We start from the raw sequence: 17,366 nt of genomic DNA, 5'->3' as shown, positions 1-17,366 counted from the left end.
GAGCTTTTGATAATGTATCCCACCAGTCAATGCTGAAAGCAATGAAAAAACACGGGTTCGATAAATACACATCAAATTGGATCCAAACAATGCTGAGTAGCCGTGAAATAACTGCAGTACTTGGAAATACAACACTTACCAGGAAAACAACAAAAGGATGCCCGCAAGGTGGAGTCTTATCGCCTCTGCTGTGGTCATTGGTCGTAGACGAACTGCTCAAAAACCTGACCGAACAGCGATTTGAAGTAGTCGGATTTGCCGATGATGTTGTGATTCTCGTGAGGGGAAAATTCGATAGTACAGTAGGCGAAAGAATGCAGTTTGCTCTAAACTACACAATAAAATGGTGTACACAAGAAGGATTGAACATCAACCCTTCTAAAACTACCATAATTCCCTTCACCCGCAGAAAAAGGTATTCTATTACCAGCCTAAAACTGGGTGAAACAGTTTTACAATTTTCAACTGAGACAAAACACTTAGGTGTAGTTTTGGACCACAAATTAAACTGGAACGCACATATTGAGTATGTAATTGGTAAAGCCAAAAGTGCTTTTTGGGTGTGTAGCAAAACTATCGGTAGAAAATGGGGTCTGATTCATTGGTTATACCTAGCCATTATCAGACCAAGACTAACATATGCCTCACTCGTATGGTGGCCAAAGGTAAAAGAAAGGACCACTCAATTAAAATTAGGCAAACTACAATTTAATTACCGGTGCAGTCAAAAGCTCACCATCAAAAGCCTTAGACGCAATCTTGCACCTCTTACCCCTCCATCAGGTAATACAGTTGGAGGCGGAGAAACATGCACTAAAAATAACACGTCACAAACTAGTTAGTGACGGAGATATAAGTGGCCAGCTGTCAATCCTCAAAAACTTTCAGCTGAGCAAGCTTATAATCAACAACGAAGATTGGATGGAAACAAAGACAAACTTCGTAAAGCCTTTCAAAATAATAGAAACCGGACGGGATACTTGGGAACAAGGAGGCCCGATATGGTATAGTGATATAGAGTGGTATAAAATTAGTCAATACCATTCCATATTGGCCTCAACAAAATGGAGAGGTAGAGCGACAAAATAGAACTATTCTGAAAAGGTTACGAATTGCGCAAGAATTAGGACAAAACTGGGAAAAGGAATTGGGCCACTATTTGCTAGTATATCATTCTACTAACCATCCCACTACAGGAAAATCACCTTCAGAATTGATATTTGGAAGACGTATTCGAAGTAAAATGCCAAAAGTGCCAGTTTATCAGCTGAATGATGAAGAAGTCAGGGATATGGATCGATTGCAAAAAGAAAGGGGAAAAGAATACAGTAATAGGAAGCGTAATGCTAAGGATAATAATATTAAAGTTGGCGATAAGGTATTGATAATGAGAATGAAGAAAAATAATAAACTGGATACAGATTACATCAACGAAGAATTTGTTGTGAGCCGAAGAAATGGAGGAGATTGTACACTGATATCAAAAGAAACGGGAAGGCAACATAGGCGTAATGTCGGACATCTGAAGAAAATATCAAGTGAAGAAGAAAATAAAACAGAATTAATGCCAATACATGATGTTCAAGAGTTAGAAAACATTTCAAACAAAAGAATACGTAAAGAACCACAACGTTTAATGGATTATGTTTCATATTAATATAGTGTAGCCAATATATTCTTCAATGTATATATTTATCTGGTTAAACTTCTTTAATTAAAAACAGGGAGGGATTGTAGTGTATAATATAAAATAGCAAGCTATGAGATATTAGAACACTAAGCAACGCGTAAATAAATGTAAAAAGATGATTCGTATTTCGACCTTGCTTCTAAACGGCGGTGTTTGGTTTTGCTGTAGTTAATAAATTGATGAACTAATATTAACCAGTGATTAGACCCCACATGGGGGAGCAAATGGTGAAATTGCTAAGGGTGTTTATTTTACCCCCAGTTACCCTACAAAAAATGTTATGATGAGTTCTTGAACGGTGCGGGGCCGTACTCCAACAATCGCAGTTTAGTGCAGACACAGTTTCAAATAGCAATATAGCGGTTTAGCACTTGGAATGCTTATTTATTCTCAATATACGGTTTTAGGGTAATGCCATGGACGTAGCGACGGGGGGGGGAGGTTTGAGGGTTCAACCCCCCCTGAGAAAGTTTGTTATACAGTTTCAAGCTTGAAATTTCACAGTCAGCTGTTGTTTAGAACACAGGAAAATGTACGAGGCTGATTGTACGATTCCCGTCGGCGTCGTCAACTTGAAGCCGGGGTGGTTCGTGCTGTTTTAAGCTCCATTCAATTCGATGTTGGGTTACTCGTCTCCCAAGTCGCAGTTTTTTTGCTTAAAATATAAAAAATGTCGCTTTAGACCATCTCACACGTTGGGTCGCTCTATATCGGTGTCGGTGGGGTTGTATAGAATCGTTTTCCCTACGACGTGTCCGGTTCACTGTAGTTTATCGACTTTTGCCAAATATAAGTTGGTAATCTTCACAAGCAGTGTCTGTTGCCTTTGATACATGTACCTCCGCTACTCTTCGCTTTCAGCTTGTACTCCGACAAATGTCGTTCGCAAAGGCGCGTAAGTCATCCGTGAGCATAGTTGATCGGTCTAATAGGGGGTTTGCACATTGTCAGGTTCGTAAAGTAGTTTATGCCTGTTAATAGCAGAGCTTGGCGAAGTCCAAAATAGCAGGACAAAATGCCAAAATAGGTTTGTTGTCCTGCTTGTCGCTGGATCTCCTTATTTGTGTTGTTGTCCGCGGCTACCAGCGATCTCACATACACGAGCTCATCTACCACTTCTGGTTTGTCGCCGTCAATGATTATCGTCCGTAAAAAAGGCACCTTCGTCTCATTTGGTCGGTGTTAAATCACACCGGACCAAGCCGCAAAATTTAAAATAATGAGTTAATGACAGCAAACGATCAAGAATTTTGACGTAGGGCTACGTCTTACGGCAAGTTTTGAAATAGGGTGTCATTCCAAAAAATCGAAAAATGCGAGCGTCACGAAAAATGATAGGTTTTGAGCGCTAATAGCTCAGCGGTTTTCCGATCTATTTTCAATATTCTTACACCAATCGATCGGAAAATCTTCTAAGAAAAATATGGATTTTTAATGTTAAACTATTGAAAAATTGAAAATAATGAACCTATGTTTTAACAGAATTCTCGCTTCGTGATTGGTTGGAAGATTCTTTGCGATGATCTAAACTTATACCAATTTGATATCTATGTTTGGAAGTCAGCCCAAAAAGTGACAAAGTTTCCTCATTTCAACAAGATTTCTTAACACTGCGGTTAAACCTAGACTATTTTGATGTCCTTGCTTGAGAAGTACGCCAGAAAGAGTGACAAAGCCCCCTCCTGCCAACAGATTTCTTGCGAACGCGATCAATGTCTGTGTTAGGGAAGTGTGCCAGAAAAAGTGACACAAGTTAATTGTCCCAACAGATCGCAAATTATTTACTGCGAGACGATTAAATCTCGGCGAATTTAATATCTGTGTTGGAAAAATGTGTTACAGCTGTAGTGTTCGGTTATAATACGACTCTGTATGAAGGTGAAATTAGTCATCATCGATTCTGCCAATTTCAAAAGCAGTTTTTTGTTTGAAACAAAAATTCGGTTTATGAAAATATATTCGCTGTGTTCAGATTGGCAAGAAGAATGCAGTATATACATTTTTATAAACACAATCCCGCTTTTGGGCCGAAAAACTGCTTCCGAAATTGGGCTTTCCGACGAAAAGTCAATGACTGTTAGTTTCCCGTGAATACGCATGCTTACCGTTTCATTAGAAGTGTATTGAAAAGATGTGCTGTTGATAAAATAGGATTGAATAGGTAAAATCCCTTCAACGTGGGGAACCATGGGTGATAAAAATCAGAGGGGTTGTGTACAAAACAAGACCGCATAGGTGACGTAGGGACACGTAAGTGTCTTTGTAGCGATAGTCGGATGTATCTTTGTATGTAATAATACGATTCTTCATGTATACAAGCTACATGCGTAACGTTTATCAAAGTAGAAACATTGTATACATTCAATCCTCAACCGATTTTGGAGTTATATCCATGAATTGATTGAATATATTTTATTAAAACGAAACCAAGTCATTAACTAAACCAAACAGTAAATAAATTTTTATAAGTTTCTACGTTGAATAGTGCTTTTTCTCTGGTAATCGGTAGACGGTACGCGCGAGTTTTCAAGAAGTTGAAAATTTTGCGCAACTTTTCTGCGGCTTACAAAAGAACACTGATAAAGCATTTACAACCTGCAGACGTTTTGGAAGTCGCAGAAAATGTCGCCCTTGACAGAAAACTTATCTCCGTCATTTGTTGGTCGTCCGCAATGGCAACAAATTCAACTTTTCCCTCGTTGCCTGTGCTATTATGGTATTAACTGGGCAAGAAAATATAATAAACTCTTCAATCGTTGTGTGGCCCTTGAAAGGACCGATTGTTTGATTATCATAACTGCAGCTTGCAATAAACTTGCACTAACGCACTTAACGTAATTCTCTGTTCGGTAAATTGGAGTACCGATAACCGCTAACCAGGTACGGCTTGTTGCAACGGACCAGCCGGAAAGCTTTAGCAACTATGCGATTAACGAAGCCGTTCGTGTATGGTCCTGAATCACGATGAAATACCACTCCAAGTGGCCAGCTGCAAGTGACGTGGCCAGCTGGTCGTTTTGTTGTCGCGAGCAGCATATTTCCTGCAAATTCCAGAACTTCAGCAGCCAGATATTTCATCACGGCAGCGAAACGAGTGCTCCAGCTCCAATACACTGCACTGCACACACTGCAAAAGTGCACGAGTCGAGCGAGATTTTCGTTTGCCCTGGCAAATGATGTTGGCAATAGCTCAGCGTTTGAACAATGCTGTTCGCCGGCTTACCTCATGTTATGTACCAGAGCAAGCGACAAGAATCGGCACACCTATTTTCCATGATCCTTCATTCTATCATCTACGTTAAATAAAATAGAGCATTTCAATTTCAGTCTGAACTAAAGAGCAAACTTACCAGTGAGTGAGCCGTTCGCCTTTTGCTGCCAAAGAAATATTACGCTACGTATTATTACTGTAGCATTGGTGATGGAAAAATTTGTGTTGCTAAAGAAAACCGAGTGAAAAACCCTAAGTTCCAAGTTTCCTAGGTTTCATCAATTACCGAAAACCGTTCTTTGAAGAACGAACAAATTCTCATATGAAGATGCAAAAGATGTTACTAAAACTATTTTATTTTATTAAACCCATGATTTTATGCATTTTGACGCTTGACCGAATACATTTACTTGGAGCTGAAATATTTGTTGGCTGCTTTGGTACCTTCCGAGACGACCAACTTCTTAATCACCAGCAACAAACGAACAAGGTGCACAAGAGGTGATCGGTTAAAATTATTTGATAAGAAGCGAACAATTAGAATCAATCTAAATTAAATAGAATTCAAATCGGTGAGCGGAAATGCCTCAAATCTTCATGAACATTATGTTTTGTCCTTAAAAGAACATTTTGTCGTCGAGATATGTTGGAAATTTAAGCCTTCTTTTCCGTTTTTTTGGGCAGCAACAAAACAGCTTGGATGTTCGGAAAGACACTTCTCTGAGCAGTGGTGATACGGAACAGCAATTTGTTCAACTCTTTGTTGTTGCGGATGGCCAGCTGCAAGTGACGATAATTCTGATCGTTCGTTGTCGCGAGCAGCATATTTCCTGCCAATTCCAGAACTTCAGCAGCCAGATATTCCTTCACGGCAGTGAAACGAGTGCTCCAGCTCCAACACCTCGCTTGGTGAATTTGCATGTCTTCGTTGCCTTATCCGTGGCAACAAATCAAGCTCAACAATTTTCGATCGGATTCTGTAGGGCGTAAATTAAATACAATCATTAGGAAGCTTAACCCATAGGTTATATCGTATATATTTCTGTCATCCGTGCTAGGAAAGCACTGACGAGGGAAGGCAAAAGTATGAAAATATTTCAATTTTTCAATGACGCGTATTGAAAATCAATAGTTTCCTGTATTTTCAATATTTTCAATCGATTTTCCGATTAATTGGTGTAAATATCTTGGAAATCTATTGAACATTGACTGAATTATAAGTCGAAGCGTGAAAACGCGTTTCTACTTTGATGACGTCATTTCCAACAACCAATCACGAAGCGAGAATTCTGTTAAAACATAGGTTCATTATTTTCAATTTTTCAATAGTTCAACATCAAGAATTCATACTTTTCTTCATTTGGGTCAATTCTTAGAAGATTTTTCGATCGATTGGTGTAAGAATATTGAAAATCTATCGGAAAACCGCTGAGCCATTAGCGCTCAAAACCTATCATTTTTCGTGTCGCTCGCATTTTTCGATTTTTTGGAATGACACCCTATCTCAAAACTTGCCGTAAGACGTAGTCCTACGTCAAAACAATCTTTAATTTCAGTAAGGTAGCAGGAAAGCAATAGTTTGTGTTCTTGATTTTGTTAAATTGTTTTCAAATGCACAATCTTTTGAGAATTGAACGTATGCAATGTTACTACTTTGATAAATGTTACATACAACGCATGTAGCATGTATATATGTTGCATATAGCATGTATACATGATGAATCGAATGATTACAAGCATGAATACATGCTACTATCACTACAAAAAGACTTACGTAGTCCTGCGTCACCTATATATGCGGTCGTGTCTTGTACACAACCCCTCTGATTTTTCTTAGCTACATTTCACTCTAAATGTTGCAAACAGCCAGAGTTATGAGATGATTTCGAACAATTGATAGCTATAAACCATATAGAGCAGCAAACGTTGAACGCGTTTTTCTCTAAATAAGAATTTTGTCACTCGGCTCGGTCTGACCTAACAGCGACCATTTGAGCCTTTATCATTCATGTATTTGGTCTTCGACGCGTTGATGTTAAGCTTAATCCTCCCAGGCTCTGCTATCAGTCTGGCACAGATGGCCTTCGTCGTGGCAAAGTTTTTGGCTCCAAGTCACCTGCTTAGCTACCTGGCAAAGTCACCTGTTTAGCCAAGAAGTTTGCTACTTTCACTGAGAATCAAACCTCTCGTTTCAATATCTGATCGTCGGATCACCTTAAGAGCGATGTTGAGAATCATACAATATAAGTTGTTCTACAGCACCCTCGCCGCGTCTCGAAGAGATTTAGTTGTATGGACTTTGACAGCCTCTGCCAGCAGAGATTCAAACATACAGCAAAGATTTGTATAACGCGATGAGTGGTGCTGTACGCCCATCGCGATTTTTCAGCTGTCCATTAACCAATAAAGTTGATTTTTGGTAGTTGACAAGGTTACACCACCTGCTAACAATGTACCAAAATGTACTTTATTGGTTAAGCATCACCGCGTTATACAAATCTTTGCTGTATAACGTGCCTCGGCTGGGAGGCCAAAATTTTAAGGGGGGACCCTACTCTGAAAAGTCGAAGAAATCGAATTTTATTTTTGTGCATTTTCGAGACGTTTATGCCTTTAGAAATGCCATACCAAAAGGATTTTTTGAAAACTTACGGCAAATATTGTGGAGTCACCTGAAGGGAAGTCCCTTGCTGTGCGAAACTTTGAACGCGTTTTCCCCGAAAACCATGTTTTTTTAGCTGGTGGTACGTGTATCTCAGAATCTAGTGGACCGATTTGGCTGAAATTTTTTTTCAGCATGTAAAAATGAATTATCTAAATTGCTACGTGGCTGTTTTCTAGTATCTCAATTTTTCAATTTTTTATGAGCTCTTAATAAGCGATTTTTGACGAAAAAACACCTTTCTTTTGGAAAAATTGCCGATATTTTGGTAATTTTTCGAATTTTCGAAAACCGCTACGTAACAATTTAGGTATTGACCTAAAGCTTCAAAATCATCCATGAAATTCGTTCTACGATGCTCCCCGTTGGCTCCCGGCACGTACCGCCAGCAAGCGTTTTGAGCACATCCGCATGAATTCCGAAAACCGCGTAAAAAAAACCGCGTAAATTCCGAAAACCGCGTAAAAAAATCGCGTAAATTCCGAAAACCGCGTAAAAATAGTCGCGTAAAAAAACCGCGTAAAAAGCGACTTCAGTGTATTAACAACATAGTTCACTTCGCAAAATCTCATACATATCCAAAAAGACGCAAAGTAACACCCTCTTGCGGACAAAAAGGTGACTAAAAGCCTTTTGTAATGAAAATTTTTAAGCGTGCAACCAATGAATGATAAGTAAAAGGTGCGGTAGATAGAATGTGCTATCTCTAACGCTATGATGTCGTTTTTCTAGATTGTAACGTTAGTTATAAAAATTAATTATCAATAGCAGTGATTAAAATTTTCACTCACATGTAGGATAACCGTTTTTCGCTCACCCATTATTCTCACATGACAACTAGATTCTGTGGTTATCTGTTTGTATAAAGCAAAAGAAAAACATTTTTCCGCTACAGAATGAGAGTTGATAATATCTCATTGCATTTTTCCCTGAAAAATATTTATCCTCTCTCAGTGAACCATGAAAAATATAAATCGCAGGTGGAATTGGCGCGAAACTCTAATGCAATACTAGGTATATAATAAAACCCATGGTGATACCCAAATACATAAATTCGGTTGTTTTATATGTCTCTCTCTTGTTGGCTGGTTGCTTGGTAAATTTAATAGTAACCTATATTTTAAGTATTTTCGTCTCTGAAAGACGGCTGATACCGCTTTTTTCTCTCACAACAAAGAGAAGATAAACTCGCGTTACGGAAAATTAAAAATAAACAAATCATGCTCGCGCGTTTCTAGGGATAGAGGAAAATATGGATAGCCTGCGCTCACGAGCGACAATACATATGACACATTCCGCCGTGACGTTACAACGTTTTGACTCTTCTTTGTACAGTATTTGTGCTTCAGCCGGGAAAATCGTTGAGAGAACCCCCAAATATTATTATATATTTGGAAAGAGCATAAAATTTCCTATTAAAAGTGAATAAATTAATAGCATTTGCTTTACCTAGATTGTTTTGGAAAGCAAATATGTAACGTGACGAGAAATTCGTCTGTTGGTACTTTTGTTCAAAAACATGAAAATTCTGCTCTCTTTCAAATTTTATCTAAAAACTTTCTTCTATGATTTGATAAGAGATGAATACTGAACAACCTGCCATGTACAGAATTCCGATAATCAGTGAAGTTAATTTTTAACGAGATTTTACTTTTCGTGACGTTACAACGCTCTGTTTTACACAGAGAGGGTCGTAGCTCCGTTGTAACGTCACGAAAAATCTGTTCAGTTAATATTCGTCAATTATCACTGTTGCTGCCTTCTGTATACAGTGGTATTCCGATTATATCTACACCTGATTTAATCTACACCCGATTTTAGGTACGAAGAAAAGAATTTGATTTAATCATATAGGTATAGTGGTGTATAGTATTGAAAATACTAATGAGATTTCAAACAAATTTTGCGCCTCAATAGATGCTTTTTCAATCAATAGATACTAGAGCTTAGAAATTTTATATGAAAAAGAGGAAGAAAGGTTACTAATAATTCTGTACGATTTACGAATACGGATAAATATGGGTCCACTCATACCAGCAAAAATAACAAGCGCCGAAAATTATATCGATCTTATTTTCCATCCTCAAGCATGTTTACGGCGCTACTTTTCTTTCTTTGATCTCATCGTTTCCTAAAACATCTAACGGGCAATATCGCGTAAACGATACGATCAAGCTAATGACTATTTTTTCATTAAAGTGTATTCAAAAGAAGCTCAAGTTTTGATTTTTATGCAAAAATAATTAACTGAAAGGGCGCCAACTAAGAAAAAGTCCAATTTCTCTTTTTCGTTTTTCTTATCTAATGCTCTACTCAGTTATTTTTTCAAATTCAGATATTATCTTTTTTCTTATATTTAAAAATGTCAAATTAATTATAGATGTTCCTGAGAAATTAAAAAATAATTATTGCGACAGTAGAAAGGCTAGGTCACACCGCTAGGTGGATTAATTCGGGTTTTTCATAATATGCTGAGTTGACGTGCATTATGGCTAATGGTTGATATGATGAATAAAATGTGCCCTAAGCGCAAAATTACGCTGAAATTATACACTATTGAAGAAAATGGTCAACATTAACAATATTTTTCGTTCATTTAAATTATTTTGGAGCAATTTATTTTTCCCCAAATTTGTCTACTTGCCAAATATATCTACCAAAAACTTTCGGATGGGTAGATAAAATCGGTAAACCACTGTATAACAGATAATCCAAAGACGTGTTGTTAGTATGTCTTTCACTATTTTGACTACGTAATTTTGGGGTTGTTCACAAATTACGTCGCGCAGTGGGAGTAATTCTAAGAAAGTGAGACATAAGTAATATCATCGAAACCTTAAGACATAGCATAATAGTTGCTTCTGTGAAGTTTCTTCATTTAAAATGCACTTTCCAGTGGTGAAAAAATATTCGGACATTAGGGTGTCCTCAAGCAGATACAAAAAATATTTTCTCTATTTTAAGTCAGAAATGATTGCTGTCTACAGAAAATTTGTAGTAAAACTAATTTTAAGAAACTTTGTTGAATACTGAAGATTTCTATTTCTTACATGAAAAAAGTTATAGAGAAAAACTCTTAGAGACACCCTCAAAAATAGTTTTTTTTTATCTAGCGCTTTAATAACGCTTCGTATGCCTTGCAAATGTTCTAAGAAATTGGTGATCTAATTAAATTGCCCATTTTTTTCGAAAATAGTAGACCTCTATTCTTTCCCTTTAGAAGCTATCACTGTTTTTTTTTTATTTTTACATGTACTCTTCAAGGGGATGTATCTCAGGGGAGAGCAGCTAAACTCACTTGTTTTTTGTGAGTCAATTTATGCTGTATTCCACCATGTACAACTTAAAGTAGAACTCTGTCGAAAATCTAAAATAAGTTATTATGAAGGCAACCGTAGGTGAATATGTAGAAATAAAAGAAACAAGGGATAGCTCCTAAAGGGAAAAAGATAGATCTCTACTATTTTCGACGAAAATGTGCAATTTGATTCGATTACCAATTTCTTAGATCATCTAAAAGGCGTACGAAATGTTATTAAAGAGATAGATAAAAACAACTATTTTTAAGGGTGTCCCTAAGAGTTTGGCTCTATAATTTTTTTCATGTAAGAAATAGAAACCTTCAGCACTCAACGAAATTTCTTGAAATTAGTTTCTCTACAAGTTTTCTGTAGACAGCAATCATTTCTGACTTGAAATAGAGAAAATAATTTTTGTATCTGCTTAGGGACACCTTAATGTCCAAATGTTTTTTCATCATTAGAAAGTGCTTTTTAAATGAAGAAACTTTTCTGAAGCAACTATTATGCTATATCTTAAGGTTTCGATGCTATTACTTATGTTTCACTTGTTTTGAATCCGTCCGGCTGTCCGCCGTGACGGAACAACGCGAGCTTCAATCAGTTGTAATTTAGGTTCTACTTAACTTATCTTCATTCTTTAGGCACCGTTTTAAAGGTGAGTACAAAGAGAATACGGATTATTAGATTGTTCGAATTTGTACTTTTCTGCGAAAGCGAAAAAGTACACCTTTTTCGTGACGTTACAACGCAAAAAATAGCCCTATTTAATCCACTTGAAATACAAAATAACTGCAAAATTACATCCAAACTATTTTTGGAATGGATTCAGCATATATTTCTTTGTATGTTGGTCGAAAACAAGTGATATTATTAAATGTTTTAGCGCACTGTAGCAACATTTTTAAAAATATCACGAAAAATCATTTATTTCTTGTAAATTTCATTTATTTTCGATGCACGTTTTATATAACTTCCGAAAATGCTAGAATACCCATTAAGGCAGTTTTTAAAGGTTCAAACATTGCCCAATCATGGAAAAATATTCAACTATGCTAAAAGCAATTTTTATAAAATGTTTGATTGGTAGACCGGCCCGCGGAATGTGTCATATGTATAAAACATTCTCGTTTCTCTTTTGCTAGATTGTAAGTCGTAGTAGGCAAAATTGATTGAATATCGCGCATTTGAAGCGATAAATTGAATGCCTGATCTATAGGGTAGATGATCCATTAGTTGCGCTACTAAGCACAACATAACTTCATTTTGCTTGTTTATTGTATATGCTTCAATTAATGCTTGTGGGGTATAAATTGATCAAATACAAGGTATTTGGCACAAGGCAAGCCAATTGCTTTCGTTGTACGAGAAGCTTTATAAAGAAAAAATGAATTTTCCGATTCAATTATATTGTACCAACAGTTGCGCTAATGTTTCCTTAATTAAGTTTGATGTTCCTTTAATTGTGGTATTCCATATACATTGCTAGGTTGCTAAGTGAAAAAACATCGTAGCAAAACTATAGATGAGCGCCTATAGTTGTGCGCTCCAACTGCGTGTTGGAAAATTGCCATTTTAGCAAATAATGCTTTAATTTTAAATGGTGTAGTCTAACTACCAATACTTCTGAAAACCTGTTTTATATAATGAATGTAATTGTTTTATCTAAAATCTAATGAATAGTAGCGCAACTATTGGTACTACCACAACTATTGGATCAAGTACCCTAGTAGAAACAACAAAAAATCTCATTAAAGTCTTCAATTATAATTGCAAAAATGATAGGACAAAATGCAAAATGATTACAAATAGGAACATAGCTAAGCTGAAAATCGAAATATTTCAAAAATAGTTCATTCTTGATAGAATAAATTCGAAAAAAGAAAACACTGTATGGACCTCCTTTTGAACTGGAACATCCACAAATTGCAGTATATGGCACCCATTTTACCAATTTAGGTCTTGATTAATAGAAAAGCTAACCGGATTTGTTTGTTGTAAAACTAATTGACAGAAGTTTTGGTTTCAGCGATCCAATCGAATGGTTAACCCCTCAATTGATCAACCAAAATTTCAACGCAATATGACCAACCGGGTACACCTGTACCCACTAATCCTTACTGTGCATCTTTAGCAGTTAAACCCTTAAAAGCGTTCTCATTCATCCTTTTTGGTTTCTTTCGTAGTTGAACAATGAATGAGTATTGATGTTGCTGTGTCCTTTATTCGTTGTTGTGGGGCCATTAACAAATGATGACCACAGGGATGGCTTGATCATTTTGACTCAATTTGGATTCATTTGACAGTACTGCCCCAGAAAAGCAAAATTTGATAAAACTATATATGGGTTATTTGTAGAACTAGTTATTATCTACAAGTTTTCTGAATAAAGCTAGACTGTAACTTTTGTATTTATAGTGCTATAGGACTGCAACCCCGTTGATAATCAAATGAACGTTCGCTTGGCTACCAGCGGAATAGCAGCACCTAGAGTGGCATCGTAGATACAAACGATACAGCAAACTTTTATTCATCAATTTTGTAGATAGTAACTACAAAATTCTGTTGCACAACGTTGTACGCCAAAGAAGTGGACCGCACCGATCAACAAAAACTATAAAGAGTCTTAATGTTCTCCTTCTCGCTGCGCACGCGAACAAAAACGATGTCTGTTAGTGACACTTTCGGATCCATTTTTATCGATGAAATGATTAATACTATCATAAAGCACACCAACTTAAAAGCTAAACTTGTTTATAAAACATATAATACCAATAACCTTACTAAACCACAATTTCAATGGAAAGATCTCACTGTGTGCGAGTTTAAATCATTTTTGGGAATACAAATAACATCTAGAGCAGCGGTTCCCAAATGGGGGTTCGCGAACCCCCAGGGGTTCGCCAAAACTTTAGTTCGCTGCAGAATAGTATAGGGAAATCCGTCATCTAGAGTAAATCACTCAATTATTCTGCATGAAATTGATGTGTGAAAAATAAATTCTTACTTAATAGGGTACGGGAGGGTATTTTCGGCAGGTTTCTAAATTTAGTCTATTTTCCTTTTCCTTCGCCAATAAAAATACTTTGCCGACATACAATATAAATATGTTACAACTATTTTCTTAAGACTTTAAGTAATCTACTGTTTTTTATTAAAAGAACGTCAAAGCTACCTGTTCCTCCACTAGAACTAGACCATAGGCTGAAAAAATAAAAGCAATCGCTTAATGGGCCGAAAATACCCTCACGTGCACTATATCGTGTATGGTGGCCTGACAACTGGATATTCAATGAGGAACTCCATCGTCAATATCATCAACGGCCGATAGCAAAAGAAATTCGTGAACGTAGGTGATAGTGGACCGGACACACCTTGAGAAAAGGAGCAAACGAGATCTGCAGAGAAGCGCTCGACTGGAATCCGCTAGGCAAGGACAGCGTAGACCCAGAGGCTCCTGGCGACGCCGCTTAGCCAACGACATCCGTGCTGTAGACGAGAACCTGTCCTGGCGACAAGTAAAAGCCATAAAGTGGTGGATAGGAAAATTGCAGAGTTAATCATTATCTACAATATTGGTGAAGAAAGTATAGTTTTATCTTTTGTATAATGGCGCTTGTATTGGGTTGCTACGAACGACATTGCAATCCTATAACGCCATAAATACAAAAGATAAAGCCCTACATATTTCAGTAATATTATAAACAATAATTAATTCTACAATTACTCTATACACTACTTTTTAGAAATTTTGTTTGACTAAGGTGCTGTGGTCAAAAGATAAAGATCGAAGCAAAAAGAGCAACACAAACCTGACCACGCAAAAAAGTCATGAGTGTATGTTTAGACCACGCAAAAAAGTCCCAAATGTATGTAAAAATCAGTTATTTTTTATAAGGTCATAAATATATTATGTGATATGATTAACATTTTCCATTCTCGTCCTTTTTACATGAAATGGGTGAGTGGGTACAGGTGTATCCGGTTGATTAAAATCGAGGTATTTAACTCTGACGATCAAAAACTCAAATTTTTTTCTAGACTCGTTTTCATATAAATGGTTAAATTTATGAGTTATCTGCCAAGTAACGAGGATTTGGAGTCTTTTTGCGTTATTTCAAAAGGATCATGCCGAAACTAGAACATAAAACCTGAAAAGGGTACATGTGTTCCCGGTAGATCAATTGAGGGTTAAATTGTAGCAATATCCTTATTTTGAACCATCTATTAAATTTTCACCTATTTCGCGACTACGAAGATTGTCTGATGAAGAACAATCAATTTCACCATTTCCACGAAAAATTCGAATATCTCAAAACACCCGCAATTTGATTTTCGAATTAATATGTTGAACATGTTCGGCAGATAATTTTACATGAAAATCACTCAACGAGATAGCGATATTCATGCGGTTTTATAATGTACTATACATCATGTAGGTAATATTTTTCTGTAAAATAAAAATGCAACAGTAGTTTATACAGTTTTGGAAAAAGCGGAATGACAATAGATGTTCGTTACACTGAAATCCTAGCGTGCCGCTGCATTGATAAAAACTTACCTCATAAATTTGGAACATAAATTTCTTAGCTTCTCTTCTAAGCATATCATACAGCATTAACATTTGGATGTATGGTTTAGTAGGCGGAACTCGTTTTTTGCCTTTGTTTTTAATAGTGTCGGGCCCAATATTGCTATCAGTGGAAAAAGGCTTATAGCTGTTGGCAGCATCTGTTCCCTGTGCATTATTTTTACTCTGTGGAAATTTATCATCATAAAATATTCGAAATGCGTTTATATTGTCTTTGTCTAATAATGATGGCAACTCATAATGTTCTGCATTGATATCTTGAAGTAGCCTGAGGGGTAATGGGTCCAATAGTTGAAGCTTGTGTCCTATAAAAAAGAATATTAGAAAATTGTATTACACTCAAAGTTTCAAAAGGAGAAAGAACAAGCTATGTGTTGCAAGTTTCTGTAGTGGACGCCCATTGGCTTTTTTAAGCATATTATAGAAGGTTACATAACTATGCATTCTCTATTTGTAGCCACCGTAACGTGAAAACATGAATTCGGTCGACGACAAAACAAGACAAAAAAGTTTTTGCTCACATATGCAGGTGGATTTTATTAGCCTCATATGGAGAACAGTTTTATTCAAGTGAATTAACGGGACATAACATTGCATAGCATTACAAAGACTACAGGTTACAGAGGCGACGAGGTACTCAAAATCCGTTAAATTTTGAATCAAAACGGAAAGTACCATCACAAATAAAGGTAACTCTCCGCTTTGATTCAAAAATTAAGCGGATTTTGAATGCCTTGTCGCCTCTATACATAGCATAGACAACCGTATACACCATGAGTGGCTGATATGGTGTACCTGTAGTTGAACACCTAGTTTAACCCTTTAAGCACGGAGGATTTTAGTTATCACATTTTTGGATTTGCATCAACATAAAATTTGTTTATCTCTCTAGATAACAAAACCAATATATTCTACACATTGCAATAAATATTTGAAAAATATAGCAACCTACACAATTGTGTAGGTTCGGCCTTATCATATCCGCTACCACAAGCTAACCTGTGTAACTGCGATGTATCTGCTCAGCACCTTAGAAGATACGGTACTATTAGACACCTGAGAAGACAACTCAGGAAGTGGGGTTTGGTATCCCGACCCACCTAATGAGGCGTGAGAACCCAGACCCACTAAAACCCTACTCGAGTCTCCAGCCTCAATCCCTCCTGGAACCACCTTATCGGTATTACTTCAGGGAGGGGCTATTGTGCTTAACGCACATTCTTAGATAACTACTGGACTATGGTAGTTAGGCTGTTTATTCGCCGTTGATCGGCTTTCCAGCGGTTTTGTAGCTCAAGTACGATCTGGGTAGCAGCCGCATTGACCGCACCCCAGACGAGCTAGAGTACATCCTTTGGACTAAGTTATGCGGAGTAGTGTCCTGTCCGCTAACTGCCATCATGTTGCTTCTTACGCCCGCGAAACGAGGGCATATGAAGAAAGCATGTTCTGCAGTTTCCTCAACGTCCACGCATTCGGGACACTCGGGGGACTCCGCATGCCCAAACTTGTACAGATACTGTCTAAAACAACCATGCCCTGACAGAATCTGTGTCAAGTGGAAGTTGACTTCGCCGTGGCGCCTGTTGACCCATCCGGATAGTTCCGGGATAAGTCGATGTGTCCATCGGCCTTTTGTGGAATCAGACCATGCCCGCTGCCATGTAATCATCGAGGCCGATCTTGTGGTACTCCGTATGCCTCTAGTTCCACGTTGGTTGAAGCACTCTACGTCCTCGCTGATGATGATACCAATAAGCATCATACCCACTAAGACGCAGATTGCGTCATGTGAAACTGTGCGATACGCACTCGCCACTCTCAAGCACATGAGACGATAGGTGCTTTCCAGCTTGGCTAGATAGCTTTTGGTACCTAACGCCGATGACCACACCGGCCCGCCATACCTGAGT

At 37.4% G+C, this 17,366-nt stretch overlaps 1 protein-coding gene across 4 annotated transcripts in view; it reads right to left on the bottom strand.

The window, feature by feature from the left end:
* LOC128743575 (uncharacterized) overlaps window positions 1-17,366 on the bottom strand; it is a 551,236-nt gene that overhangs the window by 96,264 nt on the left and 437,606 nt on the right. For all 4 annotated transcript variants that reach the window (XM_053840175.1, XM_053840179.1, XM_053840178.1 and 1 more), the window contains one exon: window positions 15,424-15,758. In XM_053840175.1, the coding sequence (XP_053696150.1) occupies window positions 15,424-15,758 (335 nt within the window). The remainder of the gene's footprint in view (window positions 1-15,423; window positions 15,759-17,366) is intronic.

This window comes from Sabethes cyaneus, chromosome 3 (genome assembly GCF_943734655.1).
Source record: "Sabethes cyaneus chromosome 3, idSabCyanKW18_F2, whole genome shotgun sequence".
Taxonomy (NCBI): domain Eukaryota; kingdom Metazoa; phylum Arthropoda; class Insecta; order Diptera; family Culicidae; genus Sabethes; species Sabethes cyaneus.
Note: the sequence above shows the minus strand (reverse complement) of the source record. Positions and strands in the feature narration are given on the sequence as shown.